The sequence below is a fragment of the Miscanthus floridulus genome, chromosome 16, assembly GCF_019320115.1.
Source record: "Miscanthus floridulus cultivar M001 chromosome 16, ASM1932011v1, whole genome shotgun sequence".
NCBI lineage: Eukaryota > Viridiplantae > Streptophyta > Magnoliopsida > Poales > Poaceae > Miscanthus > Miscanthus floridulus.
In genome coordinates this window covers 7,521,849-7,542,732 of record NC_089595.1, presented here as the reverse complement: position 1 = coordinate 7,542,732, position 20,884 = coordinate 7,521,849, and the positions used below count along the sequence as shown (strand labels likewise).

Genomic DNA, 20,884 nt, shown 5'->3' with positions numbered 1-20,884 from the left:
ATGAATGAAGACAGGAATTTCCAGGAAAGTGTCTCGGCTGACCGATGTGAGAAATCATTTTGATTTCGGCGACGGATCGGAGCCGTTTGCCTTCCACTGCCAGTGTCGGGCTCGCACCTGACTAGTCTGCGACTCTGCGTACGTAAGCGACGACGTCACGCGTTCACCCTCCCGTTGACCAAATACGACTTCACTTCTTCCAAACCTTCTTCTTCCTCTCCCCCAAGCAGCAGCGCCAGAGCCAGCGTCATCTCTGATCTCTCATCAACTCTCCCGCTCCTGTATAAGTATCAAGTAGCAGCCTGCAGCAGGCAGCAGAAGCTGCACACATCCATCCATCCATTTCTAGCTGCTGATCTTTGATATGTCCTGCATCATCGGATCTTGCGCGTACATTACACAAGGAACTAAGGAAGCACTCGCTGAGCTAGGAAGCCATGGCTACGCCAGCGGTGAAGGTGTACGGGTGGGCTTTCTCGCTGTTCGTGTCGTGGGCTCTGCTGGCCCTCGAGGAGGCCGGCGTCCACTACGAGCTCGTCCCCATGAGCCGCCAGGCCGGCAACCACCGCCGCCCGGAGCACCTCGCCAGGAACGTACATACCTCGCTCCCTCGATCGATCCACCATGAGTTTGTTGGTTTCACTTTCGCTCCGTGTTGACAACCAAAATTATTCATTTTGTGAAGTTGTCAAAATATAGAATGGACTTCACCATTGCGTTTCTCTCGTCGAGACGGTCAAAAAAACATATATGGAGCGTCTAATTCGGAGTCCGGATGAAGGAGTTATGCCCCCGGAAAGATGCTCCGTTGTCGGGAGTTTCAACCCAAGTCGGGACTTCCGACTGTCGGAAGTTCCGACAGGTGTCGGGACTTTTGGGAAGCCTGAAGAAATCTGCTTGGGAGTCTGGGGTTATCCCCACGTCAAGAGTTCCGACAAAGGTCGGGAGTTCCGATCCAAGTCGGGACTTCCGACAGACCTAACAAAAAAACCCTGTTCGGATCTGGCCTTTTGGATTCCGATCCGAACTATTCTAAACTCGTGGAAAACTTGGAAAATAAGGATTGGAGAGGTTTCCTACTGGGATAAGACCACCCCCTCTATATATATGAGAGGATCATGGCCGATAAGTTCGGGGAGCAGTAAACCACTGTCTTATTTGCTTTTAAGTTCCCATCTATCCAATCGACAAACAAATCAATCTACTACCTCTACTCTAACCCTTTTACTCTCTCCTCCAACCCCCATGCTATTCATCTCTTGATCCAACGACCAAGGATGACGCCCTAGGCTTGCCGGCCGACCTAGGGCAACCCAACGACGTCCTTGCCCTGACGGGCTTGACGGCCGACCTAGGGCAACCCGACGACGTCCTTGCCCTAATGGGGTCCCTCCCGGGCGAGAGCTTCGATGGTTTCTTTGGTAGTTTGCCTGAAAACTAGCCGGTTCTTCGTCACGTAAGCACGTTGGTTATCCTTTGGTGGTTTGCTTGTAAATCTCTCTGGTCTTCACCACGAAAGAGTGACATTCTCGCTGCGTTTTTCGGTCCGTAGCGGCCTGGGCATCCAATGCCCTGTTGGTGTTTGATTCGGATCACTTCCAACGCCAACACACTTTTTGGTGACTCCGCTGGGGAAGAATTTGCTTTGGCTCTACTTTGTAGCCGAACCTTCTTGCCCTAGCCTTACTATTCACCGATCTATCTTCTTATACTCGCAATTACCGTTGCATCTGGCCCAAATGACCGATCGCATCTGGTTTTGACCCCTTGTGATCTCGTTTGTGATTTTGCAATATGTTGCGTTGCTTATTGGAAAATTCAGCAAGGCGGTCAAGTTCTAAATCATGGAGTACCAAGGTGTGACACCACAAAGCTACTACAATTACCCTGAGGTACAGCGTACAAATGCATCTTATGATTCTAATAATTATTTTGTAAGTTCTATGAACTCTCATGTTGGTGTTGGTAGTTATAATGATACTAGATATGTTACATCGGCCAATACTTTTGATAATGCTCCTCATTATACACATCATAATTATGAATATTATGGTCAAGAGCCGATGTCAACTGCGAATTCTTTGAGTTTTAGTGCTACTAGAGACATACAACATGTAAATCTTTATTCATCGGCTATAAGTTCATAATATGTGGTTCCACCACAAGACATACCGATGAATGAGAGAATTGGCTATGATAACGCTAATTATTTAGCCAATCACTCTCAAAATTCAGCACCATACGCCAGTGCTCCTATTCATGATTCGGCTTCATATGTTACTCTCAACTCGAGCCGAATTAATGAAAATTCAGCAAGGTATGCTAATGGTAATACTCACGATTCGGCTGCATATGTTGCTCCTAACACGAGCCGAATCAATGAAAGGTAGGTAAATATTCATACTCATGGTTCAGCTCCATATGTTGCTAGTAATTCAAGTCAAATCAATAAGAATTTAGCAAGATATTCTCAATCAGACATTGATTTCAAAAGGGCAATGTTAGAGTTTGAAATAAGTCTTGAGAAGTAAAACGAAGATTTTAAAAATAAATACTTTGGGAGTACTAGCAAGAGGCTGACCACACCTAAGTCATCGGCCATGAGTATGAAAAAAAGAAGCTTTGCCCATTAGTACAGTGAGTAAAGTGAGAATTGTTTCGGATGTAAGCAAAGGTTCGGCTACAAAAGCCGAACAACACAATATCCTTTCTGAATCAATCACATCTCAAAAAACAAGTCTTGCTACAGAAAAGCATGGAAAGCGCCAGAAAATAGCTAGACTTGATTTTTTAGGAGCTAAAGGGGTTGTACACTTATCTAGTGATTACCGCATCATTGATGGAGATCAAGGCCCTACTAGCAACAAAAGAGGGCTGCCTACCTGCTCTGAATCGGCTGAGGTCGACTTCAAAGTCGACTGAGCTGATTACTGCCTACCTTGTGTCAGCTAGGCCAACTTCCCAGTCAGCTAGGCCGACTGCCTCTGCCGTCTGCCCTGAGTCAGCTAGGTCGACTGCCCTTGGTAGTGGCGAAGTCGGCCTTGCTGACTTCCAGTCGGCCAAGCCGACTTTCTTGGTTCCAGCAGCCGTCGATGCATCTTCAGATGATTCGGCACCTATTGTTGATCTTTCTCTGGAGATGAAGAGAAACATCATTCAAATCAAGGATGTGCACTTCTCCAACATGATCAGCAAGGTAGAAAATATAAATATTTTGCTCAAATTCCAATCTGGTCATACTATTTCAATTTCTGCATCTATTAGAGATATCCTTGCTAATTGTTGTAATAAACCGATTGAGAATAGCAATGTATTTGTTGATGATAAAATAAATTCAGATTCTATCGGCCAACACATTGTGCCATATAGCAAGGCCGATAGTGCTAGTTTGTCAAAGCTAAAGCTTCTCAAAAGCAACTACAAAGGTGTGGCCGAATGGGTTGATGTTAAATCTAATCACTTCGTTTGCCTAGCTTTAAAGCCAACTCCACAAAAGAATCGACTAAAGAAATCAAAGTACACCTTTGACTTTACTTTTTATGATCATGTCTTTGATATCTTGCTCAAGAATAATTTTATTAGAATCATTGATCACAATGCTTTGCCATCTATTATAAATTTAGAAGAGCTTACATATTGCAAATGGTACAATTCTTCTAATCATAATACCTCTAGTTGCAATATGTTTCGTCGAGTGATCCAATCGGCCATTGATAAAGGACGATTGAGATTTTCTGACGCTCAACAAAGGGACCAATTGGATTCAATTGGTCTTGATGGCAAACAAGTTTCAAATCGTCTTACATTAGCCGATTCACTCAAAGCTCAAGGCTCAAATGCCCAAGGGAGAGATGTGGATCTCTCAAGTGAAGACAAGGTTGTTGTCCACGAATTGAAAATAGAAGATATTCCAGAGGACAGCAAAGTTATCACAATTCCAGAAGACACTGGGGGCATGTGAAATCTCTTCGACTGAAGCAAAGGTCAATTGATCCCGTTGAGCAAGGGGAATTGACTAAGAATCCTCCTTTGGAGCATGTCTATCAAAATGGGGAAGGGAAGGAGGATGTTCACAAAGCTATTAGAGGTAAAGGCCATGACAAGAAGAAGAGTAGAAGGCCGAAGCTCAGCTTCGAGGAACTTCTAGCTAAATACAAGAAGATAGCAGAAGCAAATATTGCCAATCCACCAAAGAAAGTCGAATCATCAAAATTGCCTCCAAAGCACAAGTCTAAAGAGTGGAATTGGCAAGGAGATAGATCTCACGCAATAGAAACATATTCTCCTTTTGAGCAGCCAATTTTCATCTCATACGGACCACAGCCCACATATTTGTATCCTTATTCATATTGGGGCTGATTTAATCACTAGGCACATATTCCATCATATTTTAGGCCACAATACATAGAGTATGTGTCGACAAAATCTGATCGGCACTCTACCGAGGGGTATACCCACTGTAGTAGATGAATCGGTGGAGGTGCGCATGATACGAACAAAATGGTAACAGAGACTCAAGATTTATACAGGTTTAGGCCGTCAGCTTGACGTAACATCCTACATCATGTGCTCTGTTATTTTGTATTGATTGTATATCAGATTCGATATATCCTGTCTAGGGGACCCCTGCTCCTCCTTATATACTCTAGAGGGGTAGGGTTACAAGGAAAATATCCTATTTGGTATTATACAATAAATCACATTTTCTTATAGCCTTACGGTGCACGCCACCTTTGGGGCGCATCCCATATCTTTTCTTGTGGGTACCGAGGGTCATGTCCCCCACAGCTAGTCCCAGAGCGCCTTGTATCCGCTTGGCGACGCCGTCTTGATCAAGTTCGAGCAGTTTAACACGAAGCCGATTAGTTTTGCTGATGACCTAGACGATGAAAATCGAAGCCAACCTGTTAAACTAGTGACCTGGGTGATGAAAGTCGAAGCCGACCAGTTAAACTGATGACCTGGGCAGTGAAAGTCAAAGCCGACCAGTTAAACTGGTGACCTAGGCGGTAAAAGTCAAAGCTGACCAGTTAAACCGGTGACCTGAGCGGTAAAAGTCATAGCCGACCAGTGTAACCGATGACTTGAGCGGTGAAAGTAGGAGCTGACTAGTTTAACAGGTTAATCGATCTCGGACTTAGCCAAGTACGGCTTGCCCGAAGGATGTAAGGGGCGCAAGATAAAAATTTGAAAATTCTCCACCTTAGGCGAAGTGTAGCCACTTAGACTCCGTTTGCGAGGAATCATCCATGATTTAGTCAATAAGGAGGGTAAATCAAGAAAAGAGCACTACATTGACCGCTAGGTGAAGTGTAGCCACTTAGTCCCCGAGTTTGCTGAAAGATGAAGAATGAATCTTTAGCAGGGTCAAAGAAAATAAATCTGAAAGCTTACCAATGTCATCTGTCATGTGCGTATCAAGACCCTAGACGTGCTACCCAAGATCAGCACCCTAATCTGAATAGCATGAAGTTGATAGCACACCGATGAGACATAGCAAGATCTGACAGCCAAGGGAGTCCCTAGCTTAGCTGGCGACTCTTGCACGAAGAATCCAAACATCGAGGAGTCTCTAGCTTAGCTGGCGATGCTTGTACGAAGAATCCGAACGCCGAGGAGTCCCCAGATTAGCTGGCGAGCCCCTAGCGTGGCTGACGATGAAGCGACAAACAATCCGAGCAGTTGGCTGGAGAAGAATCGAGCACCGAGCAGCCCAACCAACTAGTCGGTGGCGAAGTGAGCGCCGAGTAGAAGTGAACGCCGAACAGTCCGACTAATTGGTCGACGACGAAGTCCATGAACCTAGCGGTCCGACTAGTTGATCAGCGGAGAAGTCTAAAGGCCAGGTGGTGCGACCAACCGGACGATGATCCTGCAATAAATATGTAGAATGAGTAGTACATGATGTAAAAATAAATATATGAACTCAGCGATGAAGGCAGCAGAGCAGAATAGATAAACATTATGTTTGTATGTAGTGTTCATATTTTAAATATGAGTAACTTCCTACCCGTTGGTTCTGTATCGCATCACCTGCCCCGACTAGCCCATACTCCATAGCGTAGAGTGCTTAGCACCCGTTTACGCGTAAGAGCACAGGCGTCGCTGAGGAGCCACTGCCGACCACCCATAACGCAGAGGGCTGGCGCTCGTACACGTGTAGGAGTGAGATCGAGAACAAGGCTATTTTTGGTAACGCAAGTGAGAACGTGGCTGGTCGGCGATACGATGAAGAATATCTTAAATATATTATAAACATTAAGTTTTCTTTTAGAGATGTGTTTATATTTAATATAAACTGCCCTGAGCCGTTAGTTTGTTGGTTGAGCCCCCCAGCCTCGGCTAGCCCGTAAACCGTAACGCGGAGCATTGGAGCTCGTGTATGTGTAGGAAGACAAGCATCACCGAGGAGCCACTGCCGACTACCCATAACATAGAGGGCAGGCGCTCGTGCACGTGAAGGGAGAAGCCAGAGACTGGGCCGTCTCTGGAGAGCACAAGCGTAAACGTGGCTGTTCGGGGAGCCATTGAGGCGAAAGCGTATGTCATCTTTAAGATGGTATACATGGAGAAAATTCGTTTGGAGAATAATCATGTAGAGAATAGTATGAAGAAATATCATGGTGAAAACTTTATTAAATATTCATATATAAAAAGGTACTTATCTTTAGACATAACGTTTGGTCGACGGCGATGAAATTGCCCGGCCCTCAAGCTTTCTAGCCTGTCGTCATGGCGGCGGTCGCGGTCATCATAACGCCATTCTACACGGCGATAATCATTGCGACGCGGCAGGCGATCGTAGTGAGTAGTCCGGGCGACGTCGTCCTTATATTACTGGTTGGCCTTAGGCAGAGCAGATTCAGAGAGATCGTTGACGTAGCGTGTCGCGATGTCGGAGTAGGTGGCTCGCTTACGACTCGGGTAGCTCGTGATCGGCGATGGTGTAGGAGTAGTAGGAGCAGCCTTTGTCACCGCCGGAGTACTTGTCAAAGTCGTTGACTTGTGTGGTGATCTAGCTTGGACTTGTACAGAGTATCGCTGGACAGACATATATCCCTGTCTTGATCAGAGTAGATGATGGGTCTTTGAGGACGTAGATAAGCAAGGGAATAGGTCTATCCATGCTATGCCATGAACGGTGACATATACATGTATACACACTCCATTGATGCATGGCCCTGTACACCACGTATATGCTTCCTTTGCATGGCTCTGTAAGATATAGTACGGTGGCTCCTTATTTGCTTGCATGCCCGTGAATCATGAGCCAGATTGGATCGTGTCGTAGACAGGCTAAGCATCACGATGGGATCAGATCCGATTAGCAAGGGTCAAGTTGCTTCGTACACCGCCGCTAACAGACCACGCGTACGCCGTGTCTTGGATTAGGGGAGTTGGTCAGAGCAGATCCCCTCGTGTCGAAGTCGGGCTCGATCTGGATGCGTTGCTTATCGATGATGTTGCTGACGATTCGATGAAGTGCTCCATGAGGAGGACGAGGCGGTCGCACTAGGCCTGGTGCCCTGTAGATCGAGGTACACCAGAAAGCGAATCGCTGCAGATGATAGCGATGAAGAAATTCCAGTGCAAAATCGAAGAACGATCTTGCCGAGAATGTGATGCTAATCTTGAGGTACACCATCTGGCTCGCCATGGAATCAGCTCGCACATCCCCTACCTGGTGCGCCACTGTCGATAAAATCTGGTCGACAGTCTACCAAGGGGTATACCCATGGTAGTAGATGAATCAGTGGAGGTGCGCATGATACGAACCAGTTGGTAACAGAGACACAAGACACAAGATTTATATAGGTTCAGGCCATCAGCTTGATGTAACACCCTACATCATGTGCTCTATTATTTTGTATTGATTGTATATCAGATTCGATATATCTTGTCTAGGGGACCCCTGCTCCTCCTTATATACTCTAGAGGGGTAGGGTTATAAGGAAAATATCCTATTTGGTATTATACAATAAATCACATCTTCTTGTAGCCTTGCAGTGCATGCCTTAATCTTATGGGCTGGGCCACCTTTGGGGTGCGGCTCATGTCTTGTCTTGTGGGTATCAGAGGTCATATCCCCCACAGTATGCAGCTCCTAGATATCCAGAGAGATCATCATCTTGTAAAGACCGTTTTGATCAAAATCGGTCCTGAACTCAACCGAGTAAGAAAGTGGTAAAGCAAGTTTACCACATGAAGTATGATGGCCGGAAGAAGAAAAGTTCATATCTGAATTCAACTATTTAAAAGCCCATTACATTGCTGAAAAATCTGGCTATTGATGACAAAGAAGTGGGAAAATCATCTATTGATATTCTAGATGCCAAATCTGAACAAAAGAAGGTGAGAGTGCCAAAAATCAAAAAAGATTTGCCACTGTCCAAAATAGAAATAAAACCAATATGCTCAATCGATTTACCAAAGTGGCAAGAGAAGAAGTTAAAGAAACTTAGTGCAGAGAAGCTAAAAGGAAAAGGCTTGGCAAGGGATCCTAATGGAAGTATTCAAGCCTAGAAGGATGATGTTCAAGCAAGTGGTGCAACAAAAGCAAAGGAGAGGAGATTGAAGAAACAATTGCCAAGTTGGAGGTTTGCACGAAATCATCAAAATCATTGGTCATGGCATCATCCATACTCTCTGCCTATGCCTATGTGGAATTCATCCCCTGATATGCATGGTTATTCCTCAGCTCCTTATTTTGATCCTTGGTTTGGATCTTTATATATCTTATGGAGGGTTGCCAAATTATTTTGATTATCGATGATCAAGAGCCAAAATATTTATACATGCTCATGTGAATGAATTCATATGGCCGATATTTTGATATCGCCCTTAGCATAGAAATATAGCCGATGAATGCTTGCGACCATCGTGCTATTAGAAAGCCCGCCAAGGAATTTACTTTGATGGCTTTAAGGACCGGGGGCATGATATATGCATTTTGATTTACTTCATGGATGTGACAATATGATTAATCGGCTTGCAAATAAGGCCAAGGTGTTGGCATAATCATTATTTCTCACAATGGTGCTATTGGAGACATCAAGCCGATTAAAATTATGGCAGTGTTTGGCTGGCCAGAATCAGCTAGCTGGTTGGCTACAGTTTCCAGTCGGAGCAATGTTTTTCCCTCACAAAATTTCTACATGAACAGTGTTTTCCAATATGGAACAGTAAAAATTTAAGTCCAGTCGAACACTGCCTATATCTGCACCAACATTTGAGCCGAATGTGAAGTTTTCTTATTCGGCTTGGCCATATTGTAATACATGGGGTATAACATGTTGAAGCCTATTGTGATTCCTTGCTGGTGATACAGCAAGTTGCTGGTGAATTTCAATATTTAGATGGGTCACTAAGAACTTGTCTTGATTCTTGCCTTGATATTATTGACTATTTTGCCTAATTCTGAATTCGGCGTATTCTGAGGCATGAAAATCAAAAGGCCAACATGTTAGCTCAACAGGCATCTGGCTATGATGCAGGTCAGGGTAATTTTCATATTCAAGAACAGCCGATGCATAAAAATCTAAATTTTTCCCATGCAGGTACACCCAAGTTGGCTAAGCCTACTACCCTAGTCGGCTCAGCCGATTCCCTCTCTGCTGTAGCCTAGTCGGCTAGGCCGACTGCTCTAGTCGGCCAGGCCGACTCCACCAAGTCAGCTAAGCCCACTCCCCTGTGACCAGCCTAGTCAATTCGCTCGAGAAGCTCCCAAATCGGCCCAATGTAACTTCCAGTGATATTGGGGCCGATTCAGAAGATTGGAGGACTCCTTTGTTGAGATATCTACGTGATCCAAGTGCTAGGATAGATAAAGGTGTTCGGCGAAGCGCTTTCAAATATGTGTTGCATAATAATGAGCTCTATCGGAGAACCGCCGAAGATTTGTTCTCAAGTGCTTAGGATCTGATCAAGCAAGAGTGGCTATGTGAGAAGTCCATGAAGGCATCTGTGGTACACATCAATCGGCGCCGAAAATGAAGTGGTTATTGCGTAGAGCCGGTTTCTATTGGCCTACTATGATGACCGATTGTTTTCGTTACTACAAAGGTTGCGAAGAGTGTTAGAGGTTTGGAAATATTCAGCTTGTGCTTGCTGCTATGCTTCATCCTATCATCAAACCATGGTCTTTTCGTAGTTGGGGGCTAGACTTCAATGGCCAAATTCATCCCATCTTCAAAGGGACACCGATTTGTGTTGGTTGCTACGAATTACTTCATTAAGTCGACCAAGGCAGTTCCTTTGAAGAATATGACACACAAGGAGGTAATTGAGTTCATCACTGAGCATATCATCCATAGATTCGACATCCCTCAAACATTAACTACAGATCAAGGGACATCATTTGTGTCTAAGGAGGTGAGGGAGTTTGTCGAATTATATAAGATTAAGTTGCTCAATTCATCTCCATACTATGCTCAAGCTAATGGACAGGTTGAGTCTAGTAATGAGACTTTGATCAAGCTTATCAAAAAGAAGATTGAGGAAAATGCAAGGAGGTGGCATGAAGTTTTGTCTGAAGCTCTATGGGCACATCGCATTTCAAGGCATGGTGCCACAAAAGTTACTCCTTTTGAGTTGGTATATGGTCAAGAGGCCGTATTGCCCGTCGAAGTAAATTTGGATGCATACAAGCTTGCTAAATAAAACGATTTATCTGCTATTATGTATCATGATTTGATAATGGATAATATCGATGAGGTGACTAATGTAAGATTAAAAGCTCTCAAGGAAATAGAGAAAGACAAAGCTCGAGTTGACAAGGCATACAACAAGAAAGTCAAGAGTAAATCCTTCAAAGTGGGAGAATTAGTGTGGAAAACCATACTACCAATTGGATCGAAGAGCAATCAGTTTGGCAAGTGGTCACCAAATTGGGAGGGTTCTTACAAAGTGATCAAAATTGGGATGGTTCTTATATGCTAGAGACATTGCAAGGTGAACGTCTCACAAGAGCAATCAAAGGGAGGTATTTGAAAAAGTAATCTCCAAGTGTTTGGCGAAAAGCCTAAGTGCTCTTCAAACAATGGCCGATACATGTATCGCCCTTAGAACAAAAATAGCTGATGTATACATCGCCCTTAGCCACTGAGTAGCCGATGAGATGGGTATTGTTGCTGTTTGGTTTTTGTGTTTGATAGGTGTTTTCAGGTTCATGCATCATTCACCTGAAAACATGAGGGCATATATTGACAACCAAAATTGTCCATTTTGTGAAGTTGTCAAAATGTGGAACGGACTTCACCATTGCGTTCCTCTCGTCGAGACGGTCAAAAAACACATATGGAACATCTAATTCGGAGCCCGGATGAAGTAGTTATGCCCCCGGAAAGATGTTCCGTTGTCGGGAGTTCCGACCCAAGTCAGGACTTCCGACTGTCGGAAGTTCCGATAGGTGTCGGGACTTTCGGGAAGCCTGAAGAAACCTGCTCGGGAGTCTGGGGCTATCCCCACGTCGGAAGTTCCGACAAAGGTCGGGAGTTCCGATCCAAGTCGGGACTTCCAACAGACCTAACAAGAAACCCTGTTCAGATCTGGCCTTTTGGATTCCGATCCGAACTGTTCTAAACTCGTGGAAAACTTGAAAAATAAGGCTTGGAGAGGTTTCTTTCTGGGATAAGACCACCCCCTCTATATATATGAGAGGATCATGGTTAATTGAGTTCCCATCTATCCAATCGACAAAAAAATAATCTACTATCTCTACTCCAACTCTTTTACTCTCTCCTCCAACCCCCATGTTCATCTCTTGATCCAACGACCAAAGATGGCACCCTAGGCTTGCCGGCCGACCTAGGGCAACCCGACAACGTCCTTGCCCTGACGGGGTCCCTCCCGGGCGAGAGTTTCGACGGTTTCTTTGCTAGTTTGCCTGAAAACTAGCCGATTCTTCGTCATGTAAGCATGTTGGTTGTCCTTTGATGGTTTGCTTGTAAACCTCTCCATCCTTCACTGCGAAAGAGTGACATCCTCGTTTCGTTCTTCGGTCCATAGCGGCCTGGGCGTCCAAGGCCCTGTTGGTGTTTGATTCGGATCACTTCCGATGTCAACACTCCACTCATCGGCCATCGCTCGCTTCGCCGACTGACACGCCACTACTGTGCTTAATTGCTGCAGGCTTTCGGGAAGGTGCCGGTGCTTGAGGACGGGGACCTCACGATCTTCTGTAAGTTCATCAATCATCCATCGGGCGTGTCGTATATCTACTCCTTATTCTTTCCAAATTATACTCCCTCGGTCAAAAAAAAAAGAAATCTCTTTAAATACATTTATTATGAAAAACATATTTCATGATTAATCCAGTACTATTTACATAATAAATATTATTTATATATATATATATTTAGTCAAATTTAAGATTCTTTAACTCTTTTTTAAGATTATTTAAATCTTTGAGATGTGAGATTTACATTTTTTAGACGGATGGAGTAATTCACAGTTTTTCCTAAGTCAACCTTTTCAACTTTAGGTAGTTTATTAAAAAAATTATGCCAACACCTGCATGGTCACATTAGTTTTATTAAATTTTCATCAATCAATATCTTAATAATACACTTATTTTTGAACGTATAGGATCAGATGTTAAATTAAAAGTGAACTACAATTTAGAAAGGAGCGGTAGTATTTTGCTTTGATTCTACGAGTTCTAAGCGTGTGATATGTATATTTTTCAGAATCCCGTGCGATCGCGAGGCACGTTCTGCGCAAGCACAAGCCGGAGCTCTTGGGCACCGGCAGTCTGGAGCAGGCGGCGATGGTGGACGTGTGGCTAGAGGTGGAGGGGCACCAGCTGCACCCGGCGGCGATCGTCATCGTGGGGTACTGCATCTTCGCGTCGTACCTTAGCCACGAGCGCAACCAAGCGGCTGTAGACGAGAACGTGGAGAAGCTGAAGAAGGTCGCGGAGTTCATGCCGGTCGACGCGCCCGAGTCACCCAAGAAACAGGAGTGATGATGAAAAGTGTGTTGTGCTTAATTACTTTCTCATGTGTACGTGGTGCCTCTGTAGTTGGTGTATTTGTCTTTCGCTGCTTCCTCCACAGAATAACAGTCATTTGGAAATTTAATGTATTTCATCACATATAGCAAAAATATTTCATTGGATTTCAGATGTCGTCATTGAATTAGACAGATGGCCGCTACTACACACGGTCATTTTTTTTTTGAGTCTGTCTACTGTACATACGTGTGTTTTAACATAAGCCAACACATGGTTGTTGGCTGTATGAAAAACACATAGATTTCAACATAGAAAAAACCATGTGTTTTTGGACTAGTTAGCACATGATTGTTAGATGCCTAAGAAACACACAAATTGAAATACTGGAAAAAAACATGTGTTTTAAGAGAATGCAACACACAAATTCCATCAGGCAAACAAGGCCCACAACTGTTGTTCAGCCCAATAAAGACATGCTAGAGAGGCCCACTAACTATGAAGACAGAGAGGCCTAGTTCAGCCCAGAGCCCAATAACTAAGAAGACAGAGATGACATCAGATCTCTTCGTGGGGGCACAGGGGGAAGCCTCTGCCCTCCGTGGAGATCAGATCTCTTCGTGGGGGCAAGCAAAGCACTGCTCTGCATCGAGATGAGATCAGATCAGAGCAGGGGAAAGGAGAATACAAACAGCAGATCAAAGATGAATATCTCCTCTGCGTGGGGGCAAGCAGACCAGAGGAAAGGGGCAACCAACCAACAGATTGAAGGGGAACCACTAACCTCAACAGCCAAGGTAAGCACACCGACTTCCTCGTAAAGATGTAATCCAAGATTGCTAGTATTTGCTGCAACCAAATTCAGAAATCAGAAATACAAATTCGCAAATTAAGGAACTCAGGAACCAAATTCAGGAATCAGAAATCATAAATAAATTTATATTCTCTATCTGACCCTTGTCTTAAAGGCAAGGTGCTAGCTATAGGTTGACTTACACCTTAGTAACAGAAAACAAGTATGAAAAGCAACATCAACATAGAATGGAGAGTGATTACCTCTTAGTGAATAGAGAGGCATGAAATCTTTAGCCATGCCATCTGCTTCATAACTGAAAGACAATAAGTACCATCTGGATCAAGTTCATTTTTTTAGATGAAGACATGGGTTTATATATGCAAAACCCCAAATCACAGGTGCCTGATATATTACCCTGATCCTGTTATCCTATGTTCACACTAATCAGAAGACTAATGTACCTAATGCATCTGACATTTGACGACAAGGCAAGAAGAGAGATTATCTTCCTGTCACACCAATTACTTCATCTACATATTACTTCATCTAGATATATTAGGTTGAAGGATGAAAGGAAGCCAAACAAAATAGGTTTCCTCGTCGCTAAAGCAGCATTTTTAGATTCCAGCAAAAGCTACAAACCTCACGAGGTCGTAGAGAAACACTTCCCTTATGGCATAGTGCAAAACCAGCCCATCCGCCACTTAGCCCCTTCTTGTAGGCAAGGTAGTTGGTGTCGAATTCTTCATCCTTCTCATCCAGCAAGGTGATAATAGCGTCTTGCTTCAGTATGTAAGTGTCACAGAAATGGCTCGGGAGACCCTTTCGATCATACATACAGAAAAACCAGCACATGGCATAAGTTGCTAGGGAGAGCAAATCCATAAGTGCCTCAGCAAATCTATAGTATGATAGACAAAATACTGAAATGTGTTGCACAAATCATAAATAATTCAGGCCCCATGAATTCAATATATGTTGCACCTACAAAAGAAGAGCCCCCACAACCAAGCACACCATACCTAGAAGAGAATCCCAAATGAGCTTGTACCCACGACATGTTCTACCATGTAACTGATGATCTACATTTAAGCTCGGAACAAGAACAACACATGAGCTACTGAAGACAAGATGAGGCTACCAAAAGTAAGCAGGCTACCATGTAACTGAACCACGTTAGAGCAATGTTATTTCTCATCAGGACTACATATTGCACATGTTGGGCACCATAATTGCTGAAAATGAAGTATGAAATTTACTACTTATAAATGTGCAATGAAGAAATGGATACTAAACGTAGCCTTCTTGTACACTATATGCAACACACAGTTAAAATATATGAGAGCTCCTACTATTCTACAGTATATGTATAGAATCAAGACCTAATATATAGCTGAATGATATCTCAGGGTCAGTACAAAAATGTGCACGTCTCACTCTAACTCAAAAAGACTTATCCAAGGCTATACACAGCTGAGTGGACCATGTCAATCTTCTAGCTTCACCGCTGAGAGCAAAAACATTCACAATTAACATGACAAGAAAACAAGGATAAAAAAACTTCAACATAAAAGAGGAAAGGGGGTGTTACAAAGACATAAAAGAGGTGTGTGTTGCCACAAATCACAATTGATAAACTTCAACATGTGTTAGCACAAATGACAAGGACAAAAATGAGATGTGTGTCGGCACAAATCACAAGTAACAAAGTTGAAAGATGTGTTACCACAAATCACAAGAGTGGGCTCACTGTTATTTCTTGTTAACACTAGCTGAAGTTTATTTTGCTCACCAGTGATGCGCTCTTCGCATTCCTTCAATAGACGAGTAAACCTTAGTACATAGACAAAAATGTAGCACATGGAATTATGGGAGTGTTCATGTATAACTTTTATTGAAAAAAGAAGAGTGCCACTAACCATTTCCGGTAGTAGGCTTTATGCATCGTAGGATCAAGTTCAATTGCTTTGTTAGCATCCACCACAGCTTTTGCAAGTTTAGTTAGTAATTCCTTTAGTGCTATACATTTATTGTGTTCAAAAACAAATATGCAAGCCAATGATGGTAGCATGAATAGCACTACAAATTATGCTTCCTATTTATAGCTGATTCTAACTACTTACAATAGCCCTACTATGTGTTAGATGCATGGAATATGTAATGATGACAAACCTTCTAACTGGCAAAATATGAAATCTGGATGTTTTAACAGAACATGAATCTAGAAAGAAGAACAAGGCTGCAGGAAATGTCAGAGGCACAATATCAGATTCACAATTATGAGGATATGATTCGCCAAGAAGAAAGCAACAATGATGTAAAATTACTCCTAATTCAAAACAGTTGACACAAACAATAAATAAATGAGAACTAATGGCTTCTTCATTTTCTTGCAAGTTTCAATTGCTTCCCTTATGCAACTAATACAAGCACCAGTCGAGTTTGATCAACTACTTGAGGTAAGAAACACAATTCAATGATGCAATGAAAAACTATGTAAGTACTCATCTGCTTGCTTTTTTTATGAAGCAGAATAATATGTATGTCACAACAAGTAGATGTGATGATTATCCAACATCAGTGAAATCACAAGAAGCAATTAAGGAAGTGCAGTCAGCTCCTTACCAAATATTTGCAGGCATAAATTATTCCAGTGACCTTTCAAATAACTACAAATACAAAAAGGTGAGCAAAATCATTGCTTAGAATCAAAAAAATGCCAACATAAGAAGGTTGTTTTTCAACTAGAATATATTTCAATGCAGGGAGGCTACACTGAACTTATGATGGAACAGATCAGGAACTCTCAGGAAGATGATCAAACTGACTGGAATACGCAGGTAAAATTTTATAATACCAGTACACAAAAATTACAATTCAGACATATGTAAATTACACACATATGTGCAATGTAATTTCAGCATAATAGTACTTTAATTTCAAGGCTTCATTATAAATTGTACAGCAACAAGACTAGTTGTGTTATATTATAAATGGTAACCATTCTCATTATCAAACAAATAAAACAGAATATGAGACATGAAGATCTAGATGGAATCTTTGGACCACAAACTGACTGGTCAATATCAGAGTCAAGGCTCTCATATGAGGTACATACAGACAGCTGAGCCAGTTTGATTACATTTATAAGCAATACAAATATGTACTGGCATCAAAGTAAAACTTATCTTTGCAAAAACGGGATGGAGAAATGGCAATCGTCGCTGATGATGATGGAGCAATGATAAGCATAGCTGATGATGATAGATCTAAAATTCAACAATACCATTGGCAAACTGATATATTCAATAACATGGACATTGATGAGATACATAAAAATGATCTCTTAAACTATTTCAGTCCACACTGAAAAAAATATATTTTATTATAAATCGCATTACTCAGAAACTGAGACTGCTGCTAATATATTTACAGGTGCAGCATGAAAATCAAGATGACCAACCAACAATAGAAGAAAATGACTTGAGGATCATAGCAGTAGAACCAACAAGTTCAGATATTACATCAACAGTAACAGATGATAATGAACATGTAAATGGCAGCCAGGAACTGACAGAGGAAGAGATTGAAGAATTTATCAAAAATGAGCAGGTTGCAGCATCTGAAGGCAACAATGCACCAATCAACAGCAAGTACACCCCACAGCTATCGATGGAATTTAAAAGTAGGGATGATGCTCACCATTTCTTCAACTTCTATGCGTTCCTAGCTGGATTTCAAGTTGCCATAACACGTACAACAAGAACTCAAAGTAAGAAGAGAAATAATGAGGTAGTCAAAGTGACAATGAGATGCACTCGTCAAGGAAAAGAAAAGGAACCAAAGTGTTTAGAGCAAGAAGAAGCTGAAGTAGACAAGGATGTTGGAAAGAAACCGGTAAGAAGAAGGAAAACAAATGTTCTGCAAAAGTCAGATTGTCCTTGTGTTATGATGGTGAAAGAAGAAGGAGCTGTATGGAAGGTTAAAACTCTTGATTTGGAGCATAATCATGAGCTATGCCCTGGAGACAGGGATCAGCTATTTTCTGGTCACAAGTATATGACAGAAATGGAAAAAGGACTTATCAAGACTCTGAACGATAACAATATCCCGACTAGGAAGATGGTTTCTATTCTATCGTATCTTAGAGGGGGGCTTACAGCTATACCGATGAAAAAGAAAGATATCAGCAACTATAGGATAAGGCTGAACAGAGAAGTTAGAGAATCAGATATGACATAAGTACTGGATTATTTCAGAAAGAAACAAACTGAGGATCCGTCTTTCTTTTACAAGTTTGATTTAGATGAGGACAAGAGAGTGAGAAACTTGTTCTGGATAGACTGTTCTTCTATGAAATATTATGCAGATTATGGAGAATGTGTAAGTTTTGACACGACATATATGACCAACCGATACAACTTACCTTTTGCACCATTTGTTGGAATCACTGGACATGGGCAAAGTTGCCTTTCAGATGTGCTTTCCTGCATGATGAGACAGTGGACACTTTTAAGTGGGTATTTCAAACTTTCCTTCAAGCAATGGGAGGAAAACACCCTCAAACAATCATCACAGACCAAGACATGGTGATGAAATCAGCAATAGAGCAAGTCTTCATAAACACAAAGCACAGAAATTGCTTGTTCCACATAAAGACCAAATGCTACAATAAGAATGTCAAGGTCTTTGCAGCAAACGAAGGACTATATGAAGACTTCGAAGATATAGTGAACAATAGTCTAACGGTGGAAGAATTTGAGCGACTTTGGAAGAGAATGATTGAGGAAAGAAACCTTCAAGGGAATAACTACTTTTCCAAGATGTGGGAAATGAGGAAAATGTTTATCCCGGTCTACTACAAAAATGACTTTTTCCCTTTCATACAGACCACATCCAGGAGTGAGGCAACAAATGCGAGGTTCAAAGACAATGTAGGGCCAACCTATAATATCATCAGCTTTCTGAAAGAGTACAATCGGATTGTTCATACCATAAATCGAGCAGAAAGGCTAGAGGACAGTTATAGCAAGCAGAAAAGGCCAAAGGAATTTATATTTGGCTACAGAATAGAGCAGCAGGCACAACAACTATACAACAGAAACATATTCAAAAAGTTTCAGCTACAACTGAAGGCAACATCAAGGCTGAACTATAGGGAAACTGAAGATGGAAAAACATTTGAGGTGTGGCAAAAAAGTAACCAGATTCAAGAGGTTCATAGGTTCAGGAGATATACAGTAAACACTGAACTAACACAAGGAGAAGAAGAATTTACCTGCATATGTGCAAAATTCAGCAAAGATGGCATACTCTGCTCTCATATCCTGAAAATAGTCATTGAAAAGGAAATCAGCACAATTCCAGACAAATACTTCTTAGACAGGTGGAGAAAAAAGGATATGAAGGTACATGTTGAAAGACAAGAAGAAGAAACACTTGAAACAAGCTCATTGTTGAGATTCAACATATTATCCAGGAGATCAACAATACTGAATTCAAAAGGATCAAAAAAATGAAAAAGCCATGGAATACCTTATGGTAGAATTCGACAAGATGGAAATCAATTTAGATAGAATGCTATGTGCTCAGCAAATAGGTGAAGCACAAAATGACCAGCAAGGAAATGAAGAAGGACAAACTATAGCAGCACAAGCTGGAGATCCACAGACTGAAATAGATGATCTAGAAAGAATTCAGAGAAAGGGAAGACCACCTAAACCTGTCAGAATGAAGATACATATAGAAGCAATAAAGAAGAAACTGGTGGCAGCAGAAAAGAAGAAAAAGAAGAAAACAAATGACACAAACAGTGCAGGTATAAAATTTAAGGACATACAAATAGAATTTGAATCCAAATGCAAAAATTCTTATTTATGTGAACTAATAATATTTTGTAGGCTCCCCGGTGAAGCCAAAAAGAAAGAAGAGGAAGGAAACATCAAATGGTAGCACTGATCCCGAAGCCACACCACACTAAGGACACGATGATCAAAGACATGCAGCAATTCACGATGATCAGCAGATAGAAGCAAAATTTAAGTAGCCAACATATTTATGTAATTTATGTAATGAGCATGATGTTATAGACATTAAATTAAATTATGCTTAGATCTAAAATTACATATGCTAAGAACTACAATTGCAGTGCCCAATATCTGCAATTTATATTATCGGTGATTGCAATTGTGAAACTCCAATTTATATTATCGGTGATTGCAATTGTGAAACTCCAAGTAGTACAGACATTAAATTAAATCGGTGGTTGCCAATAATTGACAATTCATAAATTTTCAAATTTCCTTCAACTGTAGCACAACAAAACAACTAAAGATGATTTCTATCCTATCATTGTCATGGTCTGAACAAGCCTAATATACTGAACACACCAAAATGTTGTTGTTTTAGCTTCAAGCAGAACAGACAAGAAAAATCCCTACGCTGTTCGCACCCAATTAGAATCTTCATCAGAAAACACTTATGAATGTTATCTTAGAAAATACAGAATATCAAACACAGTCGATAGTTGACAGGATGCTCATATTTATTTAGAAACCAACAAGAAGAATAGTAACAACCAAGCCAAATAATTGAACTTGATGACATCATACACTGTTGGGAGTTGGCTGCTTGTCATGAATATAGATAAAGTATTATCCATTCTCCTCCATTAACCACACACACAAAATTTGAGGGACAAATATATAGATTGGATATAGTAAGCACCTACAAATGGTGTAACAAATATAGGCAAACGAAAGAAGCATAGGGACCGACCAAGATCAATATTTGGATGGCTTCAAGTAATTTTGCAGTGGCACTAGCTGATGGTTGTGAGCTTGTGTTCGACAACCGAAGTGCCTGTCACCTCTACCTCTTCAGCTCGGTTCTTTTTTAGATGGGAGCAAGTACATTCTCCTATATGCAACCAACAGAGTAACTAGTGAATTAGTCTCACCACAAGAGATTACACAAATTTTAAATAACAATTTGATGAAAACTTTCTAGATTTACTTAGCATTCACTTATTCAGACATACTTGCAGAATATATAGATCAACTAGCACAAAAATGACAAAATCACTAACAGATGAACAAGCACTGCATGCAAAACGAGATCTACAGACAGCACCAAAAATA

The 20,884-nt window shown here is 41.7% G+C and overlaps 1 protein-coding gene and 1 pseudogene across 1 annotated transcript; both read left to right on the top strand.

Moving 5' to 3' along the window:
- The first annotated feature begins 240 nt into the window (after nt 1-240).
- On the top strand, nt 241-12,964 carry LOC136510211 (glutathione S-transferase 4-like; annotated as a pseudogene).
- Nucleotides 12,965-16,504: 3,540 nt separating this feature from the next.
- Nucleotides 16,505-19,725, top strand: LOC136510210 (protein FAR1-RELATED SEQUENCE 5-like). Its single transcript, XM_066504748.1, has 7 exons — nt 16,505-16,585; nt 17,181-17,884; nt 18,005-18,065; nt 18,115-18,128; nt 18,223-19,153; nt 19,251-19,563; nt 19,646-19,725. Exons 1-7 carry the CDS (start codon nt 16,505-16,507, stop codon nt 19,723-19,725), a joined length of 2,184 nt encoding a protein of 727 aa, XP_066360845.1.
- Nucleotides 19,726-20,884: the final 1,159 nt, after the last annotated feature.